At 40.8% G+C, this 24,880-nt stretch overlaps 1 protein-coding gene across 1 annotated transcript in view; it reads right to left on the bottom strand.

Moving 5' to 3' along the window:
* Positions 1-6,306: 6,306 nt before the first annotated feature.
* The window catches only part of spo (spook), a 46,322-nt gene continuing 27,748 nt past the window's right edge, over positions 6,307-24,880 (bottom strand). The window contains exons 2-3 of the mRNA XM_067153152.2: positions 15,653-16,477; positions 6,307-6,650 (exon numbers count right to left, since the gene is read on the bottom strand). Coding sequence (XP_067009253.2) covers positions 6,307-6,650; positions 15,653-16,477 — 1,169 coding nt within the window. The remainder of the gene's footprint in view (positions 6,651-15,652; positions 16,478-24,880) is intronic.

The following is a 24,880-nucleotide window of genomic DNA, read 5'->3' as shown; positions in this document are numbered from 1 at the left end:
GTTCATGAACAATAAACTCGGGAACAATGGAAGAAAGGTAAAGAATAATAGAATTGAGATGGGTAGAAGAGAGACTGAAGTCTAAAGTGGAGGACGACAGAGAATATGATAAGAATATAAAGAAAGTTAAAGAGACAAGAGGAAAAAGAAAATTAATCAAGGGGTATACGAAAATTGGATCTAATTGAGTATACCGACACATTGGGTGAGCCGTCCAGAAATCAGGATATAAACTTGGATAAAACGAAGTGGGGAGAGTGAAGGACAGGGAGAAGAACTACATACTCAGCTCTTTAATCGCTAGCAAGTAGATATTGCTTAAGTGATAGCAGGTGTCCCTGTTAATATCATTGAGATTTTGGAGTATTTTCGTATGGGAAGCAGTACGAGAGTGAGCTTTTGTCGAACTCAGCTGACTTGAATATCAGTACCTTGGAGGCTTTCCTTCTAAGGTTTCGAGATGCAATGTAAGATAATTAGGAACACTTATTAAAGGACAAGGTGAATCGAGAAATTTTGAATAACATACAATAAATTGTAAGGAAAGTGTTTATTGTTTTTAACACTTAAGTTACAAATGTTTAGTACAAAATAGCAGCATGAAGCTCCAAAAACACTTATAAAACAGCTTTTGTGATAAAATAGACTTACCAACAAATATAATTATGTATATATATATATAATTCATCTATAAAAACATTGTTTCAACACATTTAACGACCGTTACAGTGAAACGGGTCTAGTCCACCAGGTTTATATATAACATCTGCATACAAAATAATGCTGACACCTGTCAGAACATTTTAATTACATACAGGCTAGGGTTGGGCTCATCGCGACTTGAGGACAGAGCATGTAACTTTTCATTTTTATACTGAATTCAAAAGTGGAAAAAACTAGCTAATCCTTTAAAAATGAGAACAGAACTGAAAATACTTCCACATGGTGCAGAACCTTGAAGTTAGTGGAGATAAAATTGACTTTTTATATAACTTTCCGAATCAGCTGCAAGGAGAAGTTGATAATACTTATTTGACGAATACACCAGGTTACCAAACAGGTTTGCACAATTTACAGTACTTCATCTCGGGATTAAAAGGAAACTGTAACAGTGAATTACTGAGGATCTTCAAAATAATTAGTGATTAATAAGATATTTAGCAGTTGTGTAAGTTGTGTTTTTAATTTTCAAATTTATAAAAGTTATTCAGGACACCACCGGGACGATTAATTTACGAGCTATGTCTCTTCTAACCATAGAGACACCAATCATCCTTTACAGTGTGATTTTTGTGAATATTAGCCTTAGATTTAGAGGACAGATTCTCTTAAATCGATCGTTAATTAAAATATTTATAAATTTATCCGTCCTCACGGCTCTAAACCGAATCCTTCGCACTAGAAATTTTCCTCGGACTGTCCGTACATACTGTAGGAGAAAAGTCAGTGAAATAACTTTTTGATGTTTATTTATTTATTTAATTGATGCATTTATTTCTTGATAAATTGACGAAGTTAGGGCTCTTGACGCTCTATTACGCTCACCTATGTGAGTAGTGGTTTACAAAATGTCTTTAATCTCGCTTGACGATGCACTTACGTGATGATTTTGAAACGTAGGGCTTCTATATTGGTGGAGGGAAACAGCAGTTCTCTATAAATTTCCCGAAGAAGAAACTAATACCATTTTCTGCGACTTAGGCTGTGAACATCTGGACAACCCTACAAGCACAAAAAGTGTTGAATTTTATTTAATTAAATATGTTTGAATGAAGTGGTGTCCAGTGCAGTCATGTCAGGCTAATATTTTAAAATAATGAGAATATAATATGACATAGAACTGTCAAATTATTTTCAGACCACAGGCAATCAATCGACTCTGTGTTGAACCAGTCCGATTGAACTGAAGCATGGTAGGGTGATCAAATAAGACATCAGACACTCCTGCCGTTGTCACATAGACTGTGCATAGCATGATAAAATGAGCGATTCTGAACAGAAATCTGGCAGAACCCACGTTTGTTGTAATAAAATATTACATTAATAGCCTGAATATTTATAAATACTGTATATTGATGACCAAGATTTCATACTAAATTTTAGCTTCAATTATAAACGATACAAAACTGTTAAAATCCTAATATTTTGATATGTTTATAACTGTATGTGTTATTAAAATAGATGTGTAGAGCCAGAAATTATGTTTGTATTATCAACATCACATTTTCGGTATAAAGTGTTTTATCTACCGTAACTTTAAAATAGAACTATCGGTATATTTGATCATCATCAACTAACTGCTCCGAGCTGCCCAGCTGTAACACTACTGTTGATTTTACGGCTGTGCGGTATGAGAAGCAGCGAATGTGGTCACAAAAGCCAAGCAATAGGCTGAACATGTCTTCACGCTGACCACGTGGCACTCTTATATCTGCAGGCCATCTGGATGGACAGTATTCATTATTGGGCTGTGTTATGGAATTTTTTATGCACATCAAATTTCATGTGGCAAGCTAGTGATTACGACCAAAAGATAAAGAATTCGGCTTGATATTTAAAGCCAGGACATCATGAAGATGTACAGAAGACGGAGTCATAATTTACAAAAGTATCACTGTTTTTGAATTGCTTATGAATGAATGAATTAATTAATTAATTAATTAATTAATTAATTAATTAATTAATTAATAGTAATAAATACGTTTCATTTTCAAGATGATATCATTCAATTATGTGTTGTCTGTTCAGTTCGTCAGCGATGCCGCTGATGGGATCCTCAATAGCTCTGCCATCAGCTGTCATAGTTGGCCTTTAAAAGCATCCAAAAATAAATTATCGTGATAAGATTGTTATAATTAGAGAACTCACCGATGCTCTGTCAACAAGAGGATGGAACAACAAAGCACCATTTCAAAATATCCTTATTGCACCTCGCAATGAGCACCTTTGTGGAGGTTTGGTACAAAATATGACCTATACAAACTAACATAATAGTCTATGTTTATCTATTTACATACATACGTATACAAAATGCAAGATGAGACAGCCTTACCAAGCGAGCAATGTGACAACAGAGGCAGTCTTTTGAACATGTCATTAGAAATAGATCGTTTAGTAAGTAATTATACAATAAAGACTTAACTGTTAAACAGAGAGCTGACCAGCAGACTGAAAACAAAGATGCACATATGTCACTGCACATATTAATCCTTTGATAGCTGATTTGTAGAACTCTGCAAGCCGAGTGCAAACGTATTAAATGCATTTTTGCTTACATGGACTAGGATTACAGATACATTTCTCAGTCACTCTTGTTTGCATAAGTTGCACGTCGAACATTTCTACCAAAATCTGAAATCGAGTCCGCAACCTCTAACAACAAAGACAAGTAGCGAAGCCACTGATTCACCGGATCCGTAAAAGGATATCGTTCCACCGATTATTGCGTAATCCGAATAACATTAAATAGAGTTCGACGTAAAACTTCAAAGGATTAACAGTACAGTATCCGATTTTCAGAGCATATGCTACTCTGTAGTAAATATTATACATTATGGAAGACCATAGCAGTTCGCTCATTACACATTAATAGTTTAGGAATACTGAAATCAAAATTACATTCTTATAGAAGTAAAGTATTAATACATCATTACATCGAAGTGGTTCGAACAAAATAACTGATAACTGAATAGACTTGATATCATAAAAACTTCATGTTTTTCAAAGAGGAACGGAATTCGAACCAGCGACCCGACCTTATTAAAGCAATATTAACACAAGTATAAATCGAGTTTTCGCACAATATACAGTCTTATCATTATCTCACAGTTAATTTAAGGTACGTACATTCGTTGAAATTTACTCACTTTATCTTCAACACACAACTGATAGAAAGCCGTTGCAGGTGAATTCTAAACTGCAACACTTTGAGGTACCAATAAATGGAGGATCTGCTGAATATCTCCCTTTTCTCATCATTCGTCCCTTCGTAAATACTAGTGCCAAGTCAAAGAGTTGACCTAACCTTTACATTGGAACGTCCTAATCATTATTTTACGAGCACGATTAATGATACAATTAAAATGTTCATATGATTATCAAGAACCTCTCACATCATTCAATGCAACAATGGGAAGATTTAATCAACTCTAAATCCAGATAATTCAGTACTAATACGTGGATTCGATATACTATACCTGGCCACTGAAAACATCTTACCCTATCATTTTACTTGGCATTAACAATTTCAGGTACACCAACGTTAGGAACACTAACAGAAATTCAATAAAAGTTAATGAAAATTCCTTATTTTGGTAAAAAATGAACAGAAGAAAATGTATTAACATTGCTGTTACTGACTGATCAAAAACATTTAGCAGAGGTGACTTTACATAACTTAAGAATGATTGGCTTATATTGTTTTTCAGTACTTATTAATAATAAAAAAGTGATTTTGACGTGGTTGAAGTTATAAAAGTGGCACTCTATTTTAAAAACTACCAATCAAAACGGAATATCAAATAGCTAATATGATAAATGAGAAGACACCCTTCAGAAATCTATCAATTAATACTTAACCACAGTTGGTAGTTCTTAATCAGATCAGGTTTCGTGAACGAGAAAAGGGAATTTTATATTAAAATGATACTTCCTTTTAGCTTCATATGTTATAACAACTGGACGATTCAGATAAATATCAACTCTCACTGGGACTAATCCTGGGATCATTTGAAATAAAGTACGGTTACATTTTTGTGATACAGACCAAACAAGTGGTCATCAATAGAATTCTTCTAGTCTCGAAAAGTCGGCCTTGCGTTCGCAAAATCGCAATTTATATCACCGTAGAACTAGCCGGATTATCAAATGACAGGTAAATCCACCCTTCTCGACATTGTTCGTGCCGACATGCAGAAGAATTTTGACCTTAAGAATTATGGTCACTTTAAAAGACCATAAACATTTAATTTCGTCGAGATAATAATATCATTACATTTTGAACAAATGCTAAGTAATTTCTAAACTTGTTCGTTTATTTGAAATTCTAAACAAAACATGTAAAAGGAGTTGAAAATAAAAAAAACTAAAAATTTTAAAATCCAATAAATACGGTATTATTTAATCAATTGTCCTTTGAAACTGCAGAAAGCAATATTTTTCAGTAATCTGAAATTTTAATTCGTAAAAATAGACATTGTCCGCCTCCGTGGTGTAGTGGTTAGTGTGATTAGCTGCCACCCTCGGAGGTCCGAGTTCGATTCCTGGCTCTGCCACGAAGTTTGAAAAGTGGTAGAGGGCTGGAAAGGGATCCATTCAACATCGGGAGGTCAACTGAGTAGAGGATGACTCGATTCCCGCCTTAGCCATCCTCGAAGTGATTTCTCACTTCTTCTCCAGGTAAATGCCGGGATGGTACCTAAGTTAAGGCCACGGCCGTTTCCTCTGACTTGTCTATCCCTTCCGACCTTCCCATCCTCCCACAAACATAGCAGGTGAGGCCACCTGGGCGAGGTACTGGTCCTCCACCACAGCTGTGCCTCCCGACCTAAAGTCTCACGCTTCAGGATACTGCCCTTGAGGCGGTAGAGGCGGGATTCTTCGCTGAGTCCAAGGGAAAACCAACCATAGATGGTAAACGAATAAAGAAAGAAAGAAAGAAAAATATCCATTATCTTATAATGTTATTGGTTTTACGTACTCCTGGTTACATTCACGGTTTCAGGAGACACCGTGTTGTCGGAAATTTTGTCTTGCAGGAGTTCTTTCATTATTATGCTGGTAAATTTGCCGACACGAGACTGGCGTTATATATACCATCGGTCTAAGCTGGGATTGAACTCCCGTGCTTGGGCTCAGAAAGCGAGCACATTAACATTTGAGCCGCTTAGACCAGCAAGCTGAATTCTTGTCTTATCCCTTTTATTCAAATAACCCTAGGAATGAGCTCTCTAAGTACTTAAGTGAATAGTCCTGAGTATCGTTATACCCATACATATGCGCCTGCGAGGAGCAAGATTCCCTCCGTAATAATTATTTAGTAGTTTCAGTCCTATCAGAACTGTTAGACATTTTTGACAGCACAATTATTATAAATATTCAATCCATCTGTTAATATGTATCAACTAGAGGCACCTTGCTTGCCCCTGACAGGAAAATAAGTCCTATGGGCTCCTCATTGAGTAGTTGCTCTCAAATGTAATATTTCCGGACGGTGGGAGTGAAATTTGCGATCGTGAAATGGTGCCGCGGCTGTGTGGAGGATGCCAGCAACCTGCTACATAGCCCAGAGAGTGCAGGCGGTCACGATCAGGCTGCGTTGTGTCGCGGAGTGAACACGAAGGGGAACGTGTCTGGCGGCACGGCTACGCACGCTGGGATTGTGCGCATACTTTCGCCGGGAGCAGCGGCGATGTTGAAGTGTTGTAACGTGGCTCCTACCATAAGAAAAGTGCAGCTCTGTACAAGGCGCTGCCCCACACAGCTGCGCTTCCCTGTGCTGAAAGGTATGAAGTGCTCGGGCTTGGTCACAATGCCTGCGGGTGACAGAAACCTCTCAGGCATGAAGCGGTGTGGTTCAATCCAGTAGTCGGGACTCGTGTTTAGTTCATAGTTGTTGAGAAACACCACCGTACCTTTGGTCACTGCATAACCTGAAACATACCGCGTACAATTAGATACCGCAATAAATAAATAAATAAATAAATAAATAAATAAATAAATAAATAAATAAATAAATAAATAAATAAATAAATAAATACATAAATAAATAATAATCGTACAGCCTCAGCTACAGAGTGTAAGTATTTTAATTTGACGCCATCTGGCTGTCTGCTCGTCAATTTCGACGTTCTGTTTTACTCCAGGCCTACTAGATCGCAGAGTAAACCGAATCTCTCTTGGGCGGTTATGGCTAAGTTTTAATGAATTTTGTCTGGTGAACACTAAATGTGTCGCCAGAGATCATTTACATGCTGACATCGTACGACATGGAGTGTCGAATTTCCTTTTTTCCGCCCTTCAAAAATACGACTATATCTGCCAGGTTTGAACCCGCTATCTTGGGATCCGGAGGCCGACACTCTACCACTGATCAACAGAAGATGATAATAATAATAATAATAATAATAATAATAATAATAATAATAATAATAATATAATTTCGTGTGGCTATTTCTAGCCGGGTGCAGCCCTTGTAAGGCAGACCCTCTGATGAGGGTGGGCGGCATCTTCCATGTGTAGGAAACTGCGTGTTATTGTGGTGGAGGGTTGTGTTATGTGTGGTGTGTGAGTTGCAGGGATGTTGGGGACAGCACAAACACCCAGCCCCCGAGCCACTGGAATTAACCAATGAAGGTTAAAATCCCCGACCCGGCCGGGAATCGAACCCGGGACCCACTGAACCGAAGGCCAGTACGCTGACTATTCAGCCAACGTGTCGGAAATAATAATAATAATAATAATAATAATAATAATAATAATAATAATAATAATAATAATAATAATAATAATAATCGAATGGTCTCAGCTACCATATTACAGACGTTTTATTTGATACCATTTAGGTTGCCTGCATGTCAAGGGGCGTAGCCAGGGGAAGGGCTTTACTTGGGGTTAGACCCCCGCGCACCATGGAATTAAAAAAAGGAAATAAACATAAACTGGCAATAAACAAGTGAAAATTGACTCATTTTATTGGCTATTTAGAACGCTCACAGAGACATAATTGTAAAACCAACAGATCTCTTGAATCCAGGTTTTGAATGTTCGACTTTTATATTGTAAGTAACGCAGAGGGCGTGTAAGTCTGGTAAGACCGCAGTTAAAGTATGGCTCCAATGTATGGAACCCTCACCCGGACTACTTGATACGAGAACTGTAAAAAAATTCAAAGGTAAGCAGCACGATGTGGTGTTATGAGTATTATGATATCCGACAAAGGAATAGTGTAACTTAAATGTTGCAAACTTTCGGCTAGGAAGACTTGGAAGTAAGGAGACGAGATGCTCGGCTGTGTGGTATGTTTCGAGCTGTCAGCGCTGAGTTGGCGTGGAATGACATAAGTAGAAGATTAAGCTTCATTGGAGCTTTTAAAAGTAGAAGAAGATGAAATTGGATTTCAAGAGGACAGATTGGGGCAAATATTCATTTATAGGACGAGGAGTAAGGGATTGGAATAAATTATCACCGAGCTCGATAGCTGCAATCGCTTAAGTGCGCCCAGTATCCAGTATTCGGGAGATAGTAGGTTCGAACCCCATTGTCGGCAGTCCTGAAAATGGTTTTCCGTGGTTTCCCATTTTCACACCAGGCAAATGCTGGGGATGTACCTTAATTAAGGCCACGGCCGCTTCCTTCCATAAGACCTATCTGTGTCGGTGCGACGTAAAGAAACTAGCAATATATATATAGCCTATATCAAGTGAAATGTTCGATCAGTCCGCCTCTGTGGTGTAGTGGTTAGCGTGAATAGCTGCCACCCCCGGAGGCCGAGTTCGATTTCCGGCTCTGCCACGAGATTTGAAAAGTGTTATGAGGGCTGGAACGGGGTCCACTCAGCCTCGGGAGGTCAACTCAGTAGAGGTGGCTTCGATTCCCACCTCAGCCATCCTAGAAGTGGTTTTCCGTGGTTTCCCACTTCTCCTTCAGGCGAATGCCGGGATGGTTCCTAACATAAGACCACGGCCGCTTCCTTCCCTCTTCCTTGCCTATCCCTTCCAATCTTCCCATTCCTACACAAGGCCCCTTTTCAGCATAGCAGGTGAGGCCGCCTGGGCGAGGTACTGGTCATTCTCCCCAGTTGTATCCCCGACCAAGAGTCTGAAGCTCCGGGACACAGCCCTTGAGGCGGTAGAGGTGGGATCCCTTGCTGTGTCCGAGGGAAAAGCCGACCCTGGAGGGTAAACACACGATGATGATGATGATGATGATGATGATGATGATGATGATGATGATCGATCAATTTCCAAGTTCTTTGAAAATATTTAAGAAAAAGCGAGGTAAACAATGGAAAGGGAATCTGCCACCTGGACAACCGAGCTAAATGCAGATCATTGATGATTAATAAATGGATGTCACACAGTTTGTTACGTCACGTTACACAAAATTTTCGATGACCCCCAGTCATTATGTTAAAAATAAGTTGTAGTTTATGTTACGTACATAACCTATTGCCTCTGTGGTGTAGTGGTTAGCGTGATTAGCTGCCACCCCCGGAGGTCCGGGTTCGATTCCCGGCTCTGCCACGAAGTTTGTACGAGGGCTGGAAAGGGGTCAACTCAGCCTCGGGAGGTCAACTGAGTAGAGGTGGGTTCGATTCCCACCTCAGCCATCCTGGAAGTGGTTTTCCACTTCTCCTCCAGACAAATGCCGGGATGGTACCTAACTTAAGGCGACGGCCGCTTCCTTCCCTCTTCCTTGCCTGTCCCATCCAATGTTCCCATCCCTCCACAAGGCCCCTGTTCAGCATAGCAGGTGAGGCCGCCTGGGCGAGGTACTGGTCATTCTCCCCAGTTGTATCTCTGACCCAAAGTCTGAATCTCCAGGACACTGCCCTTGAGGCGGTAGAGGTGGGATCCCTCGCTGAGTCCGAGGGGAAAAACCGACCCTGGAGGGTAAACAGATTACGAACGAACATAACCTATTTCGCTCTCTGGCCACAAGAAGTTATTTTAAGTCAGATGTCAGCAACAGACTATAGATAATCACTTGTTCTCTTTTTTTTCATTGGCTAATACTTACGTTTGGGCCGTTCATTGTAAATGCCAGCATCTCAAAAATGTCATGCGTTCAAGTTTAATGTTATTATGTTCCTGTGGTAGAGTGTGTGACTTAGCGCGTATACAATGCAGTAGTTAGAATAATTATTCTGAAAAATTAAAGAAACATCTTGTTTATTAATACATGGTATCTTTGTAGCCAAAAAGATTATTACTGCAGGGCATGAAAAAATAGTCGTCGGAGGTTTAGGTTCGATTCCTAGTACTGTCAGAGATTTAAAAATGGTAGGATGGCTGGTAGATGGTTGGAAAGGGTGCATGGAGTTCACCTCCTCTGAGAGTGTGTCTGAATAGAGTTGCATCATCTCGAAAATAAGAGGACACGAGTTTATCATAAAGTGCTGACGAAAATTGTAATTGTAATATTAACCGTTTCGTAGTAATTGTAATATTATCCGTTTCGTAGTAATTGTAATATTATCCGTTTCGTAGTAATTGTAATATTAACCGTTTCGTAGTAATTGTAATATTAACCGTTTCGTAGTAATTGTAATATTATCCGTTTCGTAGTAATTGTAATATTAACCGTTTCGTAGTAATTGTAATATTAACCGTTTCGTAGTAATTGTAATATTAACCGTTTCGTAGTAATTGTAATATTAACCGTTTCGTAGTAATTGTAATATTATCCGTTTCGTAGTAATTGTAATATTAACCGTTTCGTAGTAATTGTAATATTAACCGTTTCGTAGTAATTGTAATATTATCCGTTTCGTAGTAATTGTAATATTATCCGTTTCGTAGTAATTGTAATATTATCCGTTTCGTAGTAATTGTAATATTAACCGTTTCGTAGTAATTGTAATATTATCCGTTTCGTAGTAATTGTAATATTAACCGTTTCGTAGTAATTGTAATATTAACCGTTTCGTAGTAATTGTAATATTATCCGTTTCGTAGTAATTGTAATATTAACCGTTTCGTAGTAATTGTAATATTATCCGTTTCGTAGTAATTGTAATATTAACCGTTTCGTAGTAATTGTAATATTAACCGTTTCGTAGTAATTGTAATATTATCCGTTTCGTAGTAATTGTAATATTAACCGTTTCGTAGTAATTGTAATATTAACCGTTTCGTAGTAATTGTAATATTAACCGTTTCGTAGTAATTGTAATATTAACCGTTTCGTAGTAATTGTAATATTATCCGTTTCGTAGTAATTGTAATATTATCCGTTTCGTAGTAATTGTAATATTAACCGTTTCGTAGTAATTGTAATATTATCCGTTTCGTAGTAATTGTAATATTAACCGTTTCGTAGTAATTGTAATATTATCCGTTTCGTAGTAATTGTAATATTAACCGTTTCGTAGTAATTGTAATATTAACCGTTTCGTAGTAATTGTAATATTATCCGTTTCGTAGTAATTGTAATATTAACCGTTTCGTAGTAATTGTAATATTAACCGTTTCGTAGTAATTGTAATATTATCCGTTTCGTAGTAATTGTAATATTAACCGTTTCGTAGTAATTGTAATATTATCCGTTTCGTAGTAATTGTAATATTATCCGTTTCGTAGTAATTGTAATATTAACCGTTTCGTAGTAATTGTAATATTAACCGTTTCGTAGTAATTGTAATATTATCCGTTTCGTAGTAATTGTAATATTAACCGTTTCGTAGTAATTGTAATATTATCACTTTCGTAGTAATTGTAATATTAACCGTTTCGTAGTAATTGTAATATTATCCGTTTCGTAGTTGTACGGTACGGGTATATATCAGATTGAAAATGCCAAATTGTGGAAACCATACTCAAAGTAATCCATTGTGAATATTCAACGCCGAATGTATCATCTTTGTTTTTTTTTAACCTTAGGGGTTTCTTATACTTCTAGGCGTAGAATAAGAGTGATTATAGTGTAAGGAGTAAGTTACTAGCAATCGGACTCACTCTACAGAACTCTCCAAAAAGTGTAAAAGAATGGAGAAGACACATTTAAAAAACAGGAAGATTGCTGAGACTTAGGGTGGAACTACAGTAAGTAATCTTCTTCAGCTTTCCGTTCCTCTGGTAGAGTGTGTGAATTAGCGCGTATACAATGCAGTAGTTAGAATAATTATTCTGAAAAATTAAAGAAACGTCTTGTTTATGAATACATGCAAGAGTTTTTTGATGGTATCTTTGTAGCCGAAAAGATTATTACTGCAGGGCATGAAAAAATAGTCGTCATTCAGAAAACAGTGAAGGAAGTATACACACCGTTGTTAGGAGACAGTCGCTCAGTGAGTATTCGTGCCCTTAAGTGCTATCTGACAGTAAAGCAGTAATGACGGATAATGGCGATTAACGAAACAAACTTTCCACACCAACTGGGAATGTCTGTAAACAGTAATTTACTTCCCGGTGTGATGGAATTTTTCCGCGGTCCTCTTTACAGCTAAAAATACACTTAATTTATTCATTTATCAATAGGATTGTGTTTAAAACATGCAATCTTACTATATCAATATCGCGTATTTCATGGGCATTCTAAATATGAGCCCACGATTAAGAAATGAAAAATCTAGGTCAAAGAATTCAGGGTTTGGCAATTTCTTCATAAGTCACTTTTCACACTTGTTAACAGTAATTATTTTATCATATTTCGCAGTCGCTGATAATTCATAGACTAATGGTTAACAGTAATTCTATATTTCGCGGTTTCTTATAATGATAATTATTATTTTTGTGATCAATTAAGTGATTGGTCTTATTCTTATTTCAGATATAGGCTATATGCCCTATATAATACTTTATTTAGGAAACTGACCCTCAACGGTTTTTCCATAAAATACAGCATTGTATAATTTTTATGTTTTGGAATAGAAATGGTTTCTTAAAAGAAGCACGGACCCACGCACAGCCGCCTCGGCAATCATGGCCAGGTAGTTTTCCTTGAGAGCAAACCACTTCCACAATTCGGCTATCATCCGCCTGTATCTAAAATATCTCTTAAAGCAAGCAAAGCTTATAACTTTACGAGAATATTGAAATCGTGATTATAACCACGAGGCCTCCATTTTTACGTTGACCGAGCTCGATAGCTGCAGTCGCTTAAGTGCGGCCAGTATCCAGTAATAGGGAGATAGTGGATTCGAGCCCCACTGTCGGCAGCCCTGAAGATGGTTTTCCGTGGTTTCCCATTTTCACACCAGGCAAATGCCGGGGCTGTACATTAATTAAGGCCACGGCCGCTTCCTTCCACTTCCTAGGCCCTTCCTATCCCATCGTCGCCATAAGACCTATCTGTGTCGGTGCGACGTAAAACAAATAGCAAATTTTTTTACGTTGAATCCAAATCACTAAGACGTTACTTTTCATTTTAAAAATTCCACATGCATTAGCCGGGATTCGAAATTCAGCAGCCTTGTTAAGAAGCCAGAGACTTTCTACGAGAGGAAATAGCTTCTTCTTCTTCTTCTTCTTCTTCTTCTTCTTCTTCTTCTTCTTCTTCTTCTTCTTCTTCTTCTTCTTCTTCTTGACCTTATTTCCAATTTATTGCGGTTGGAAATTGATGTGGCTTTGGCTAAGTTTACCGACCAGGTGCCTTTCCTGACGCTAAACCTATGTGGAGCGGATGCATTCATAGTGGTTGCATGTTTCTGTACTGGTTGGTAATGTGATGTATGTAGATGAAGAAAAGTACAGTATATTAAGACGAATACAAACAACACGTCCCCGAGCCAAGCGACTTAAACATACGCAGTTAAAATCCCTCACCCAGCAGAGAATCGAAGCCGGGGCCGTCTGAACCGAATTCCAATACGCTTACCATTCAGCCAAGGAGCCAAAAACAAGAGGGAATCATTATTATTATCCAGTAAATTCCAAGGCTACGGTTAGTGGAGTCTTTACCTTCCACTCAGCCAGGGGCCTGCATAGTCTGTTCAGATATCTTTGCTTCCTTTTACTATCCAGTGCACACCTCGAGAAAAATACTGTCAATACGACAAAAATGAAATGAAGTCTAAGCCTTTATTTTTAAAAATCAAGCAATTATCCTGTTACTAGTTACAAGAGGAAACCAAGGCTAGCCGGGCTGAGTGCCTCAGACGGTTGAGGCGCTGGCTTTCTGACCCTAACTGCTCGGTCCGGTCGTATATGAAGGTGCTCAAATACGTCAGCCTCGTGTCGGTAGATTTACTGGCACGTAACAGAACTCCTGCGGGACTAAATTCCGGCACCTCGGAGTCTCCGAAAACCGTAAAAGTAGTTTTTTTTTGCTTTACGTCGCTCCGACACAGATAGGTGGTTAGTGGGACGTAAAGCAAATAACATTATTATTAAACCAAAGCTATGGGATCAACAGTTTAGTTCGAGGGTTGGGAAGTTGATCTATGCCAAAAATAAACAGATACGTGCGATACATGCCCGGGAGTTCGTGACATTTTTCCTTGTTTAACGACAAAATGGCCTTTTCAAATTTAACAGCCTACATACCTGCTAGCAATTTCGGTGCGAGTACCTGCAGCACAGCTAGCAGAGTGGTCAAAATTTCTGCCTTTCACGTGAGTGATTCGGGTTCGAAGCGTGCCAGCACCTAATTTGTTTATTTCTTTAACCTATCTCTTTTTTGGACCATACGGACTTGGAAATGCATAGTTTAAATATAAACTGTATCATAAAATCATTTCCTGTAGCCACTCATGGCTTGAAAAATCTTCGCTTTTTCCGTTATCTGTATACATAAAACACTAGGCTGATTTTTGTTATCGCGGTTTTGAAGAAACGACTGAAGCAATTGACATCGTAAAGCATTCTGACGAAAGCTCTTAGTCTGTAGATATGTAGAGTGTCTTTAAATGCATGAACATTTATTGCCGTTCGTTCGTTCGTAATCTGTTTACCCTCCAGGTTCGGTTTTTCCCCCGGACTCAGCGAGGGTTCCACCTCTACCGCCTCAAGGGCAGTGCCCTGGAGCTTCAGACTCTGGGTCGGGGGATACAACTGGGGAGGATGGCCAGTACCTCGCCCAGGCGGCCTCACCTGCTATGCTGAACAGGGGCCTTGTGGGGGGATGGGAAGGTTGGAAGGGATAGACCAGGAAGTGGGAAGGAAGTGGCCGTGGCCTTAAGTTAGGTACCATCCCGGCATTTGCCTGGAGGAGAAGTGGGAAACCACGGAAAACCACTTCCAGGATGGCTGAGGTGGGAATCGAACCCACCTCTACTCAGTTGACCTCCCGAGGCGGAGTGGACCCCGTTCCAGCCCTCGTACCACTTTTCAAATTTCGTGGCGTAGCCGGGAATCGAACCGGGGCCTCCGGGGGTGGCAGCTAATCAAACTAACCACTACACCAGACAGGCGGGTGGACCAAGTCTTACGGTCGGATATCCTTCTGGCGTCAACCCTATGTGGAGGAACATATTGAACCACGATATTAATCTTTAGGTTGTATGTAATGAACTCAGTGACAAAAATACCGGGCCCAGACGGGAGTAGAACACGAGAACCTTTGAACCAAAAGCTGATATGCTCACCATTCAGTCAAGAAGATAGATAATAACTAACTCTGTGGATCAGTGGCAAAGAGTCGGCCTCCAGATCCCAAGATTGCGGGTTCAAACCCGTCAAACGTAGTCGGATTTCTGAACGTCGGAAAAATAGTCCATTCGACATTCCATATCGTACAATATCGGCATGCAAAATATCTCTGGTGACACAATTGGTCTTTACCCGATGAAATTAATTAAATTCGGCCATAGAAACCGAAGAGTGACTCGGTTTACTCAACAGCCAGCAGTGAAGCGAAAAGGTCGAAATTGACGAGCAGGCAGCCACATGGCGTTAACTTAATGCCTGCATACTATTATTAATAGTATTATTATCATCAAAAAGGTTTTAATTCTCCTGATTAAGAACTACAAAACAAAATAAGGCAATCGTACCTGCTATATCTGTGTCCTGCGTGGCGACATGTGGGACGATTGGTGACGAGGCAGTGCGCAGTGTCTCCAAGATGGTAGCTTCGGTATAAGGCATGTTAGGTTTATCAAACATACTTAATGGACGAGCTCCGCCTTCCGTGACGTGGTCAACTTCTTGCTGTATACGCGATGCCACATGAGGATATCGAACTGCAGCTGCGAGTGTCAACATGGTGAGGTTACCAATAGCGGAATGTCCTCCGAGGAAGTCTTCAAGCTCGAATACAATATGTTCCCAATTCAAGTTAGGATCCGTCTCAAGGTGTCTTAGAAGGGCGTCTGTGAAATCTCGAGGCTCATCGTTGCTAGCGTCAGCGTCTAGTTCGGTAGCCAGTTCTGCAGATCTTCGACGATGCTCGGCAATAATTCGTGCCAGGATGAACTGACGAATATCGGCAGCCCAGCGGGATATCTTCCTCATATGTGAGCTATAGGCAGGTTTTAACCAGGGCAAAAAATCAACTGCATAGCCTTGATTTATCTCCCAGAAGATCTCATCGAAAATGCGTACTATCTGACGGAAACCTGGATCTCCGTAGGGGAAACGTGCACTGCACATGTAACGGGTGAACATGTTCGCACAGGCGAGCTGGATCAGTGGTTTGACATGGTAAGGTTGTCCTGGGGTAGAGGATCGAGCCAGCTCACGAATAAACTCGCCCACCTCGGCCGTCCCCACTGCATCCAAGACGTCGTAGTGCGATGACGCTGACCGTGGAGAACAATAGAGACGGGCAATGCTCCGGCGGGTCTTCTGCAGGTCCGACCAGTCACACAAAGCCAATGCTGGAAGAAAGAACGCACGAGGTTAGTATCTAGTTGTTTTATTCGTTACGTCATCAGCCAAAAGCTTTTCTTCTAAAGGAAATAAAAAAAAAGGATGTGGTTATAGTATAGGCATATAGTTCGAAGTGGTCCTACAATGACCGCAAGGTGAAAAGTAGGGTTGTTTGCTTCTCACTATCTAAAAAGTCCTCCAAATGAGTCAGCGAAGTGAAATGCAAAACCGTCCACTATCCTTAATCTCACTCTAAATAGAATAAAGTAGTTAACTACATGTCCTGACCACTTTTCCGTTCAGAAATTAATCTAATACTCATTTCTGTACCGGGCGAGTTGGCCATGCAGTTGGGACCGCGCAGCTGTGAGTTTGCATCCGGAAGATAGTGGGTTCGAATCCCTCTGTCGGCAGCCCTGCATATGGTTTTACGTGGTTTCCCGTATTCACACCAGACAAATGCTGGGGCTGTACCTTAATTAAGGCAACGGCCGCTTCCTTCCAACTCCTAGCCCTTTTCTGTCCCATCGTCGCCATAAGACCTATCTGTGTCGGTGCGACGTAAAGCCACTAGCTAGCTCATTTCTGTAGCAAGGTGAGTGAACCTCGGAGTTGAATTCCACACCAGAAGTGACCACCGCGTTTCTAAATTTCCGGAGTACTTGATGGGCAGTTAAACTTTTGTCCTGGTGAACCAAGCACACCTGTCAGACAGAAGTGCTTAGGTTTACTTTCCTTGAAATCTATTATTTCACTATGTTTTATGGAAGTTGGAAGAATCAGCTCCTTTTCTGACTCTCATTCGCTAAAACTGGACCTTCTTTTCTAAAACTAAAAGCTGCAATTCACCTCCGGCTCCATGGCTAAATGTTTAGCGTGCTGGCCTTTGGTCACAGGGATCCCGGGTTCGATTCCCGGCAGTCGGGAATTTTAACTATCATTGGTTAATATCGTTGGCACGGGAGTTGGGTGTATGGGTCGTCTTCGTCATTATGTTAATGACCAAATGTGACCCTAAATGAAACAACAATAACAATGATATTTTTTTTTTCTATTTGCTTTACGTCGCACCTACACAGTTAGGCCTTATGGCGACGATGGGACAGGGAGGGGCTAGGAGTTGGAAGGAAGTGGCCGTGGTCTTAGTTAAGGTACAACCCCAGCATTTGCCTGGTGGGAAAATGGGAAACCACGGAAAACCATTTTCAGGGCTGCTGACAGTGGGGCTCGAACCCACTATCTCCCGAATACTGGATATTGGCCGCACTTAAGCGACTGCAGCTATCCAGCTCGGTATGATAACTTTTGACCATGAAAGAGAACTAGGAACCAGTTGGTAAGCGCGTGGCTCTGACCATGACCTTGGGCACTCGCACTTTCTCCGGCGCGGCGCCCTTCCTGCCGCATTCCTCACAATGCAACATGACTCAGTAAAAAAAAAAAAAAAAAGAAAAAAAAAAGAAAAAAAGAGATTGAAAAGCCACTTTTCTTCCCTGGAGATGCCAAACCAATATGATATGATTTACACCACAGCGCAGCTCACATAACCGAATGCTTTGCAACTCTCTGTAACTGTTATAAATGTTAATAGCTAGGTAAATAATAGTTTAATAATAATGTTATTAGCTTTTACGGCCTACTAATTACTTTTACCGTCCGAGGTACCAGAATTTAATCCCTCGGGAGATCTTTCACGAGCCAGTAAATCTACCGACACAAGGCTGACGTATTTGAGCAAATATTCTCATACTTCCAAAGGCCAGATCTCTTTCCCTTGCGATTATTCTTGCTTTGCAACTTAAAACCCACCAACATACAGTAAAAAAAAAAAAAAAAAACCACCATTACTGCTATGTGAAATATGTATTACTATTTGGAATTATCTGGTCTTATGTTTAAAAATAGGTCCGATGACCTTCGAAGTTAGGCCCCTTAAAACAACAGGCAAACATGTTTAAAAATAGTGATTTTGTAAAACCATTTAGCTTTTCCTGATGCAAGTGGGTGATACAAGTCAGAAGAAAGGAACTGCAAGATGGGTTATACATAGACCTCTCTGACGGGAAAAATGAATGCATCAGGCGCGTCGACTTCGGGTAATTAATGAGAGGAGGGGGGGGGGGGGATTGAACACAGGCATGTGAAATGAGGAACAGCTATTAATGCAAACATTCCTATATACTAACAATATTCACAAACAAACAAAGAACAATAATAGAGCATTTTTCTCAAATACAGTACATTTTAGAACGAGTCTTGTGTAGGGAGTTTTCAATAATATTTAGAAGTAAACATAAAAATAGAAATTGACTCATAAATAATATTTTTTTAAAGGCATGTTTTATGTACGAAGGTGTAAACAATAATCGAAAATAAAAGAATTTTCACACCAGGCAAATACTGGGGCTGTACATTAATTAAGGCCACGGCCGCTTCCTTCCAACTCCTAGGCCTTTTTTTATCCCATCGTCGCCATAAGACCTTTCTGTGTCGGTGCGACGTAAAGCCCCTAGCAAAAAAAAAAAAAGATGTACAGCCTGAACAGTCAACATTGACAAATGTAGTTCTCCGAAGAAATGCCCACCGAGCTCGATAGCTGCAGTCGCTTAAGTGCGGCCAGTATCCAGTATTCGGGAGATAGTAGGTTCGAACCCCACTGTCGGCAGCCCTGAAGGTGGTTTTCCGTGGTTTCCCATTTTCACACCAGGCAAATGCTGGGGCTGTACTTTAATTAAGGCCACGGCCGCTTCCTTCCCACTCCTAGCCCTTCCCTGTCCCATCGTCGCCATAAGACCTACCTGTGTCGGTGCGACGTAAAGCAACTAGAGAAGAAATGCCCGCTTTCTAATCTCATTTCTTGACATAAAACCATCTACCACCTTCTCCAAATTTAGCGCCTTAGCAGCCTCCTAAGACTACCAAACTCCACGTTATAAGGGGATTTAATATATAGGAGGAGACATTTGGGGGGGGGGGCGCAAAATGGCACTCTGCCACCTAAGATCGTTTTTTGGGGTCAGAAAACGCCTTGCCCCCCAAAGAAGGGATTGCATCAAGTACGTCGGAGCAGGGCTGAGTGGCTCAGACGTTTGAGGCGTTGCACAGTGGGCCAGGAATCCTATATAGCTGGACAAAAGTCGTTTTTATTTGGAATGGTTTATGTTTGACATTTTATTGTTAGACTTGTATTGGTACTCTTGTACATACTATATTATTTCTTCACTGATTCCAGTAATTCTAGCTGATTTGACTGGGTCACGAAAGAACCTTCGAGCAATATTCCCGTCATTGGAATTTCCTGCTCCTCCGCATCTAGGTTGATCAACGATTAGACCCATTTCAGAGTGAAATCATGCTGCTATTTGCTGCTTCCTCAGAGCAACTTCGACTTCGCCTTCCGGTTTTCTAACCTGCCATGCTTTTACATCAGTCAGTAGGCAATATGCAGAAGGGATTCAATAAACCTAATGTATGCATGCAGCGGTGGAAAACCAAATGCAAAATGGCTGACATTATCTCTTTTCGATCTTAACTGAATATTGTAGCTCCACATACATAACATTTTTGTGCTGGAATTTCACACAAAAATTTGCAGACTTTACCATCAACCATAGTCAGGACAAAGTCAGTAATTACATTAAAATTCACGCCTTCAGCAACAACTTTAGTGGGAACCAAAGATCGTATTTGTTCCTCAATGCAATGAACTTCTCTCTTACTTATGTTTGATGTCTCCTTTTCGTACAGAATCTTGATTGGACGAAAAACTCTTGGAGAGGAAGGACGAGGATTTTGCCACAGAACCCCATTACGTTTGTCCCCATTTGAAACAGAATGTAACTGAAAAGGCACCAAAGAAATAACAAATATATCTGAGTCACTTAACTATGTATTTTCCGACTGGAATTTTTGTTTGTAAACACTTTGATTACTACTACCGTCCCAGCCCCACTTGAACACTGCTTTTGCCGTATCATTATCTTTAATACATTGTGTTAATGTTATTGGCTTAACGTCCCACTAACTACGGTTTTCGAAGACCCCGAGGTGCCGGAATTTAGTCCTGCAGGTGTTCTGTTACGTGGCAGTAAATCTACCGACACGAGGCTGACGGATTTGAGCACCTTCAAATTCCACCGGACTGAGCCAGGATCGAACCTGCCGAGTTGGGATAAGAAGGCCAGCGCCTGAACCGTCTGAGTCACTTAGCCTGGTACATTGTGTTATAACATCAGCTTGCACACTTGCAAGTCGATGAATGTTGTGGTCTACAAGAGCCTGCAATGTTAGTTCAGCAGAGATCTCTATCACCTTGAGAGCTGCCTTTGGAGGGGAGCACTTCAGTTTCGTTTCTCTCACAACATTATAGGTTGGATAAATGTCACTGTTCCTTGCTTTTGCCCCAACTCGTATGTTGACATACTGTCTCTTTAAAAATTCATTATCTATTTAAAAAAACCTAAAGCTTCTTCTGCGCTATGACGCATGGGAGGCACTGATGGCGAATTGAAAGCTTTCTTATATCTCGTAGCCCTTTGCGGTGATGATTACACAACGTCCTTAACAGTCCCTGCAGCATCCCTTTTACCACTGAACCTGTGATACCTCCCGAGCCAATACAAGTTCTTTATGAGGTTCCTCTTCTACTGCGTTTTATTTCATCTCCACTTTCAATAACAAGCTTCCTTGATCTTCCCATTCTTGAAGGCCCAGGTTTCTCGGCTGCAAATCCCTCGTCTTTATTAAGTAATTGTACTACTCCATTTATCCAGCCCTGCATTTGGTAAGAAAACGACCTTTCTTTCTACCGCACTGCTTCCATTTCATACCAAGTTTACACTTAAAAGCACTTAGATTTTTATAGACCTTAAAATATCCTTATAAGAGCTGCCAAGAACATTTTTGTGCACTTTAAAATCATACAACGCTTCTATAGAAGCAATACCTACTCGCAGAATTCCCGTCTTTTCACAACACACCGCCGTGCCTGCAGAGTTACTTCTGTACTCAATATTATATTTATCAAAAAGGCGCAAATATGCACAACACGTTAAGGATGGAATTTGAAGAACACACTATAGGCTATATGTTATGGTCATAAATAGGTTTGAATTCTTACAAGATATTTCTATAAATTTACGAGAATGTAATGAATTTGGAAGTGATCATTACCTTTTCATTGGTCACTACCGACTCTGTATAACGCAATGAATATAATTCCGATAGTTATTATAGACATTAAAAATATAAGTTATCATCCATTGTGACAACCTAATAGCAAGATTAAACCAATGCATTTCTTCTTCACCGTGATATCACAAAGAGAGTCCCTTGTCAACTTTTTTTTTTTTTTTTTTTGCTAGTTGCTTTACGTCGCACCGACACAGATAGGTCTTATGGCGACGATGAGACAGGAAATGGCTAGGAATGGGAAGGAAGCGGCCGTGGCCTTATTTAAGGTACAGCCCCAGCATTTGCCTGATGTGAAAATGGGAAACCACGGAAAACCATTTTCAAGGCTGCCGATAGTGGGGTTCGAACCTACTATCTCCCGAATACTGGATACTGGCCGCAATTAAGCGACTGCAGCTATCGAGCTCGGTCCTTGTCAACTAATGCATCAAGAGGCGCGCCATCGGAAGCGGCTGACGCATCGCAATTTCATTGTTTATTTGTTCTTGATTTATAACAGTGACAGTCAAAACTAACTCAGGCTAGTGTCGTTCAGACAGCGGTAGACGAAATGCACAGGGTAAAATATTGTTTCGAATAACTTCCCAAAACGACTTTTGTGCAGTTAGATATGATTCCTGGTCCATTGCGCGTTGGCGCCCTGAATCGATCCTGGCTCAGTCCGGTGGTATTTGAAGGTGCTCAAATACGGCAGCCTTATGTTGGTAGATTTACTGGCACGTAAAAGAACTCCTGCGGGACTAAATTCTGGCACCTCGGCGACTCCGAAAATCGGAAACGTAGTTAGTAGGACGTAAAAACAATGACATTATTATTATTATTATTATTATTATTATTATTATTATTATTATTATTATTATTATTATTATTATTATTATTATTATTATTATTATTATTAAGTACGTCGGAGAGGTGGCAGAGAGGAAGGGAAAAACTCTGCATCAAGTCAGGCAGCTCTCTGAAGATAGGAAGGAATGAGTATAGAAAGTATCTGGCAGATCCCACTCCGAGGGACAGAAGAGATATGTGATGAGGACGAAGATATTTTTCTTTCTTTCTTTCTTTCTTAATCCATTTACCCTCCAGGGTTGGTTTTTACAGGGTTGATTTTTCTTTCGGTCCCCACCTCTAACGTCTCAAGAGCACTGTTCTGGAGCGTGACACTTTGGGTCGGGGATACAACTGGGCAGAAGGATCAGTGTCTCGCTCAGGTGACTTTACCTGCTATGCTGAACAGGGGAATGGAAAGACTGGAAGCGATAGGCAGGGAAGGAAGCGGCCGTGGCCTTAAGTTAGGTACCATCCCGGCATTTGACTGTTAGAGAAGTGAGAAACCACGGAAAACAACTTCGAGGTTGGCTGAGGTAGGAATCGAACCCCCCTCTACTCAGTTGACCTCCCGAGGCTGAGTGGACCCTGTTCCAGCACTCGTACCACTTTTCAAATTTAGTGACAGAGTCGGGAATCGAACCCTGGCCTCCGGGAGTGGCAGCTAATCACGCTAACCACTGCACCATAGAGGCGGACATGAAGACGAAGATAATGCAGGAAAATAAAACAGTCTTCGTAATACAGTTTCACCTAGTGTGTTGTTAATACTATAATATATAAGTTACCCGTTACTTTCTTAGGTATTTGTAGAGTAGAGAAATGGAAGGAAGGAAACTATACCTCAGTGAAGAAAGGAATGTGATCTACGGTATAGAAAGGTCGAATTACGGTTCACTTTCATTACATGTACGTCTGAAGAGAGACAGAGAGAACACAGCCAGGCAGCCTAGTTAGTGGCGGTATGGGGGCCAAGGGCAGCTGAGGGCCTGCACCGTTACGTTAAGCTCGCAATTACATCACCGAGAGGGGCAGGGAGGGCCTTGCATAAGAAATGGCCTTTAAAACTGGTCGCGCAGCGCTTTCATTCAGTCCCCGTGCTACTCAGGGTTATTATCATGGCCATCTAGATCGACGTAACTGTAGCGTAGTGTATTATAACGTAGAATACATTTTTCAGAGGACACGGCGTTATCAACAGCCTTATACCGCATGCGTGCATTCTGCTGTAGTCATCTTGACCATAAACCATACCTGCAGAGTGTGAAAAATAAGCCTATTTATATATTAGGCCTACATGTTTCATTTGTCTGTTTGTATACTTTAAAACAGCTAGGAAGCTTCCGTGGCTCAGGCGGCAGCGCGCCGGCCTCTTACTGCTGGGTTATGTGGTTCAAATCCCGGTCACTCCATGCGAGATATGTACTGGACAAAGCGGAGGCGGGGCAGGTTTTTCTCCGGGTACTCCGGTTTTCCCTATCATCTTTCATTCCAGCAACACGCTCCAATATCATTTCATTTCATCTGTCAGTCATTAACCGTTGCCCCAGAGGAGTGCGACAGGCTTCGGCAGCCGGCACAGTTCCTATCCTCGCCGCTAGACGGGGGCTTCATTCGATCTATCCCTGACCGGTTGAAATTTGGAAACAGGCTGTGGATTTTCCTTTTCAAAAATAGTTAGGGCAAATTATTATTGCTCATTAATATTTGTAAAAAATTATAAACGTCCGCCTTTGTGGTGTAGTGGTTAGTGTGTTTAGCTGCCAACCCCGGAGGCTCGGGTTCGATTCCCGGCTTTGCCACGAAATTCGAAAAGTGGTACGAGGGCTGGAACGGGGTCCACTCAGCCTCGGGAGGTCAACTGAGTAGAGGTGGGTTCGATTTCCACCTCAGCCATCCTGGAAATGGTTTTCCGTGGTTTCCCACTTCTCCAGGTAAATGCCGGCATGGTACTTAACATAAGGCCATGGCCGCTTCCTTCCCTCTTCCTTGTCTGTCCCTTCCAATCTTCCCATCCCCCCCGCAAGGCCCCTGTTCAGCATAGCAGGTGCCTGGGCGAGATACTGGTCATCCTACCCAGTTATATCCCCGACCCAGAGTCTGAAGCTCCAGGACACTGCCCTTGAGGCGGTAGAGGTGGGATCTCTCGCTGAGTCCGAGGGAAAAACCGAACCTGGAGAGTAAACAGATCAAGAAGAAGAAGAAAAAGTATAAACAATGTTAACAGTTATGTAAAAAGAACAACGTACGAACTTATTCCTTTGGTACTTGGTTCTTGGAAAAGTAGAAGTTCCTCTAAAAGGGCGTGAATAAAGTCGGACAGTAAAGTATTAAAAAAGAAAAGAATTTCCAAGCATATGTTTGTGTCCTTTCACGGGTATAAAAACGTA

The sequence above is a fragment of the Anabrus simplex genome, chromosome 8, assembly GCF_040414725.1.
Source record: "Anabrus simplex isolate iqAnaSimp1 chromosome 8, ASM4041472v1, whole genome shotgun sequence".
Lineage (NCBI taxonomy): Eukaryota > Metazoa > Arthropoda > Insecta > Orthoptera > Tettigoniidae > Anabrus > Anabrus simplex.
The sequence above is the reverse complement of the archived record's forward strand: the minus strand, read 5'-3'. Positions and strand labels throughout refer to the sequence as shown.